This window comes from Humulus lupulus, chromosome 3 (genome assembly GCF_963169125.1).
Source record: "Humulus lupulus chromosome 3, drHumLupu1.1, whole genome shotgun sequence".
Taxonomy (NCBI): Eukaryota; Viridiplantae; Streptophyta; class Magnoliopsida; order Rosales; family Cannabaceae; genus Humulus; species Humulus lupulus.
The window spans coordinates 82,220,986-82,226,880 of record NC_084795.1 but is presented as its reverse complement, the minus strand read 5'-3'; the positions used below and the strand labels follow the sequence as shown (position 1 = coordinate 82,226,880).

At 32.7% G+C, this 5,895-nt stretch overlaps 1 protein-coding gene across 3 annotated transcripts; it reads right to left on the bottom strand.

Moving 5' to 3' along the window:
• Positions 1-286: 286 nt before the first annotated feature.
• LOC133822885 (probable WRKY transcription factor 57) lies at positions 287-5,220 on the bottom strand. 3 transcript variants are annotated; one of them, XM_062255345.1, is made up of 4 exons: positions 4,425-5,220; positions 2,445-2,591; positions 1,067-1,538; positions 287-771 (listed from the first exon to the last, which is right to left on the bottom strand). In XM_062255345.1, exons 1-3 carry the CDS (start codon positions 5,141-5,143, stop codon positions 1,091-1,093), a joined length of 1,314 nt encoding a protein of 437 aa, XP_062111329.1. In that variant the 5' UTR covers positions 5,144-5,220; the 3' UTR covers positions 287-771; positions 1,067-1,090. The 3 variants fall into 3 exon arrangements, with proteins under 3 accessions (XP_062111329.1, XP_062111330.1, XP_062111328.1); XM_062255346.1 differs by having other exon boundaries at positions 287-766; XM_062255344.1 differs by lacking the exon at positions 287-771 and having other exon boundaries at positions 922-1,538; positions 4,425-5,218.
• Positions 5,221-5,895: the final 675 nt, after the last annotated feature.

Below are 5,895 nucleotides of genomic sequence, written 5' to 3'. Positions count from 1 at the left end.
ATATTCTATTAAAATTAACATTAAAAAAATAAAAAAATTATTAAAACAAAAAATTTCCGTTATCTATATTTATTTTTTATAATTTCTAAACACTAGTACAATATATATTGTTATATAAAAAATTTTGGATTATAATTTTTATCCTTGCCAAAAACCGAGGTGACCGTAAGGAAAAGATCTGCACCCAATTTCTCCATAAATATATATATATATATATATATATATTTGAGCGCACACGCCAGCTGGTTTGGGCAATATGTATTTCTTGTTTTCAGAAAATACAAAATACTGATAATTATTTAATATATTTCAAAACAATGTCATGTGTACATTTTTTATTCAATAAAATGAGTGGTTTTATATATGTACAGAAAGAAAAAAATATTGTCTTATGTATATTATACGCACACAAAGAATGATTCAACCTAGCTAGCTAGGTCCATTATTTTTCATCACAGGAGCTGGATGCAGACAACAGAAATAAGTCATATTTTGAGAGTATTTTAGTGGCTGTGTATGAAAGCTGTTCAATAAAGTTGCTTCCTTTAATTTGTTGAATAGTAAAAGCTGTTGGGATATACATAATATATAATTAAGCAAGCAATAATAATAATCAAAGATAAGATAGTCCACAAAGCACTCTAGATCCCCAGAAACAGTAGCTGATACGTTTCTAGCCAATGAGAACTACAAGGTGTTGGTAATGATGCGATGTCACCACAAGGAAACAACTAGCTAGTACACAGTTCACATCACAATTAAGTCACTGCCCTACCATAATGTAACCAATTATCCATTAGTTTTACTATTCACTGTCTCATCGATGGATGCTCATATATGTTTTTTTGACAGCCCAGGTGATATGATCCGCTAGCTAGTCTTTCTTGTACATATCATATACGCACAGGAACATAATAAAGATTTAAGTGATAAATCAATATTGATCATAATGAATATTAATTATTAGTTAATTAAGTTACATATATTTTTACTATATTTACATACGAAGAGGATGAATATTATATTATAATTAGTACCATTATTAAATGTCCAAACTAATTATTACCTTATTATATTTATATGAATATGATCACCTACTTCGCATTCCAGGAGGCACGATATCACCGAGCAATCCCTCAGCCGAAACCTGTAGTGGAGTACTTGATTTCTCTTTCATTATTATAAGCGCGGAGTTTCCAGCTTCACTTGTTACTACTTGATTTGACTGATGAATCATATTATTGGTAACTAGATTAGGATTATTATTATTATAAGCATTATTATCACTACTACTTTCTGTGTTCAAGGATGGATTAATTGCCGTATAATAGAATTTTGATACCGGCTGCGTCAAGTGGTGGCTGCCGGGATAGGCAGCAGCAAGATCAGGATGAGCGACAATTCCACCTCTAGGGAATCCTACTGTGTGATGACAATGTTGACCTTCGTATGTTGTGATTACAATTGTGGGATCTTCAGAAGATCGCTCCACCCTTTTCTTCACAGTGCATTTGCTATTCGTGCACCGATAGTAGCTCCTGCAAAATCAAAATGTGGTGAGATTTCTCCCATACTATTCGTGTTACTTTTAAAAAAAAATAATGTAAAATAAATGTGTTTAAATGGGGATATCAATGGGAATTTTGTGTACCACCTATATAAAAATATTGTCACTTCTATATTCGCATATATAGGGTTAAAATTCCTAGCCATACGTTTTATTTGTTTTTCTGTATAATGTGAGGCTACTTTTACGAATTTAATACCCTTATAAGAAAACGTAAAGAATTAATTAGTTTTTCTATATTGTCCCCATATATGTTGGTATATATCGTGTGGCAGGGATTTTAGCCGCTTAAAAGATATATACGATTCTATAAGAGCGTATTATATTCAAGTGGATATAAGTAAATTAATGGGGGACGAGATCATTAATACGTACCCAAAGTAGTGTGAATAAATTTAAAGTAATTAAGGGTCTTTAAGTACCCTAGCTATCATAATAACACGAGTATAACGCTTATAAAATAAATTATGATAATTTTATTATGAATAAACTGTATGAAAGTATAAGCATGTATGATATATATGATAACAACTTTTCTTACATATGCATAGCTTAAGGAATAATACTAAACCAACATATGCGTGCATTCAAAATAGAATAATGTGAGTAACGAGGGGTAAAGGTGATGGCGGAAAAAGAAAATCAGAAATTAGTATGAAAAGCAGGCATTCAAAATAATGATGAACGTTCTCCTCAGTTAATGAATTTTAGTTTCTCAAAAAAAAAAAAACAATGATAATCGTTTGCAGAGAAGAACAAGGAAAACCATGCAATATCAGTATCTCAACACAAGCACGAGAAAAGGGAGTAGTTAAGTTTCAGTAATATATATGATATGTGAAATGTTATTATTAGTGGAGGTATAACTGTGGCACACCTTGGAAAAGGACTATTTTTGACAGCTTTCTGTCCATATTTTCGCCAACGGTAGCCATCCTCAAGATGGTCAACTTCGCTTTTAGTCATAAACGCAAACCGGGGCTGACGCATTCGCTTCTGCCCTTTCTTTTTCACTTTGTTGTTACTGCACATATAATTATTATATACCAAATTAAATACAAAAACTTCAATATCATCAATTAAAAAGTTGTGTAATTAACAACTAGCTAGATATTTCTTCTTGATGGTCAGTCAAGAAGATCTACTTTTAAATATCTAATCGACATGATCGGTCAGTACAAATTATAACTAATTTTGAAGAAAATATGAAACCTAAGGGAATAAACTTCTCGAATATGCATTTTGCTTGAATGTGAAAGAAAATTACACAGTTAACAAATATACTCAATGATTAGGTAGTTAATGATCATAATCAATGAAAAGAATATATTCGAAACTGAGCAAGAAAACATTATATAACAACGTTTGCAATTGTTCAGGATCAAGTTGGAACGTGTAAGTACGTAGTTGAGAACTCTAATTTATCATCACTGCATGGGGTGATATATATTAAATGGATGATATGTAAAGGTGCAAATTAGTAGAATTTGTAAAATACTGATGGGAATCTATTAGAGATTAAATGAGCACGATGTGTATACATATATATATATTTATATTTATATATTGATGTTAAACAGATTTACAGCATTAAAGCATCCACACACCAAATTCATCAATGTTCATTGATAACCTATATGGTATGCCATGACTCAATTTAATTATGTTTCTAGATTAATATAAAATAAACCATATATGACTTGATTGCTTCTTTCAATATGGTTCATAAAAAGTAATATGTGATTCTATATACAAATATATATTGAATGATAATAACTACTCATCAGTAGTACTATACATATATATCAACAATAAAGGTTTTCAGTCACATCTTGTCTAGAAATTTTTAAAAAATACTAAAAAACAAACTTTTAAACAAAGATATTAGCACCGGATGATATATTGTGTAATAATAAATAAACTTGATAAGATTATATGAAATCAAAGCAGCAATAAACAGTAAATACAGTGAAATTAACAAAATAATATCAAAACCTTAAATAAAATACGTATATAGTAAAATAGAGATATAATGATATATAGTCACTTGTTAAGTGACCTACACTTCTATTTGCTTCACCTGCATTTGGAGTGGAATAAAGGAACATTTTCTCACTAATTAAACTATACAGTTTTTAATCTTTTAATGTAACAAAGAAAGCGAAAGGAAAAGCAAACCAGATTTTTTTTTTAAGTATTTGCATTATGCATACTTATAAATAAATTATAAAAAATAAAAATATTGCTTGAATAACCAAAAAAAATAAATCTGCAATTTTCTTAGCATGCTGTACTCTTTCTCTACAAATCGTTTCCCACCATAGTCTACCCTTAAGCTTTTCCCGACACAATTTAGCGTAAACTATTAAAAATAAATAATAAATAAAGAACATATATTTGTAAAAAAACGTCAATAGAAAAATATAAAAATTACCGCACGCCATTACCGCCGCAATAGCGGCGGAGGTCGAGGACTGAAAGTAGTTTTTTTCCAACTAGAGGCTGAAAGTAATTAGTAATAAGCAGAAATGCCCTTTTTGCCGACCCACTTACTATCACAATTAAGGCAAATTACGAAATCGCCTCCCTATTTTTTGTTTTTTATATTAAAAAAAGAAAAGAAAATGTATAGAAAAATCCACCCCAACTTGCATGAACCGTGTGGTTTTATCTGCAGTAAGCGTACGGACACGGAATTGCACACTCTCTCTCCCCTCTTCCTTTGCACGCTAAAAATTCCAATTTGATTTCTGATTTTCTTTTTGTTAAATAACGACTTTGTCATTTTACCCAACAAAAACAACTTAATTACGATTGAACCACATGGATCATATCAATATCATGGAAATCCACTCACGGAATCTGATCGGGTGGCGGCTTTCCACCAGAGCCAGTAGACTTTTCCGTCGGATCCTCGCTGGAGCTCGAAGACACCGACGGATTATTCGACGTCGTCGTCGACCCGATCCGAGCCGCGATCTCGGTGCCCGTACTGCTCTCTGCTATATCGGCCGTCATCGACCTCTCTAACTTCCCAGCCCGTTCTGACTCGGTAGTTCGGGCTAGCTGATCATCATCCTCCGTGTGAAAATTCCAACCGAATTCGCTCAGTATGCTGGTTTCTCTGTCGGCGGGGGAGAAGAAATAGCCTCCGTCGTCCGAGTCGGGGCCTCCGAAGTGGGTCCAGCTCGACTGGCTCCCAAACTCAGTCCCTGCGCCTCCTCCACCTCCTAGATCGGATTTGAATTTGTCCACATCATCCATAACTATTATTCGAGATCTCTGGCGAAAAATTATTCCAATTTGTTGGTGAGAGGGAAACCGATGAGCGAAGCTAAGCCTAGAGCTTAAGGAGTGGTGGCTAGGGTTTTTGGTGAAAGGACGAGTAGTGTGGTTTTTGAAATTTTTTGGAAGGGGATACTTAGAGAAAGAAAATATTGACTTAGAGAGATTTTCATATATAGAGAGAGAGAGAGAATAAGAGGAGAGAGAAAGTATAAAAGAGAAGAGATGGAAGAAATGGAAATGGAAATGGAATGGAATTGAGAGAAAAAGATAAGTTAGAAACGTCCCCATCAAGAAGCCAAGCTCTGATGGTAGTACGGGAGAGGCTAATATTTGAGCATGGAGAGAGAGGAAGGCAGTGGCCCCACGCGCATGAATAAATGAGAGTGAGAAGTAAGAGTAGAGAGATACTTTCCGACACGAGGGTACACCATGTTTCTATGTGCAACCTCTTCCCTGCCTAACATTTTAAACTCAATTATGTATCAACAAAACAAAATTAAATAAAACACACGCAAATAATTACTAGATTTTGGCCATCATATCATATATTAACTATTTTATACAAAATAAATCAATCCGTATTTGAAAAACAAGGAGTATGAATAAATATCAAACCATACGTGAAGAAAAACTAATAATATTAGCATTTATATATAGACCATTTTATTCACAAACCTATCAAATATTTTTGTTATTCTTATTAGGCAAAATACGATTTGAGCTCCTGTGTTTTTTCCGAAGACGCGATCGGTCTTTGTATTATATTAAATGACAATTCGAATCATATATTTTACAAAATAGATCAAAATAGTACCCTAAATTCGATTTTAATCAAAATATTTTCAATAAGAAGATCGATTCTCGGGTCGTTAATGATGCGATACGTTAAGAGTTGTGGAGAAAGTGGTCGAGGAGTTTATATGTGAATTTTTTTTTACCAAAATTGGGTATAATGTACTATTTTGATTCATTTTGTAAAATACAAGGTTCGAATTATCATTTAACAAAACATAGATGCTGATCGCATATTTGGGAAAAAC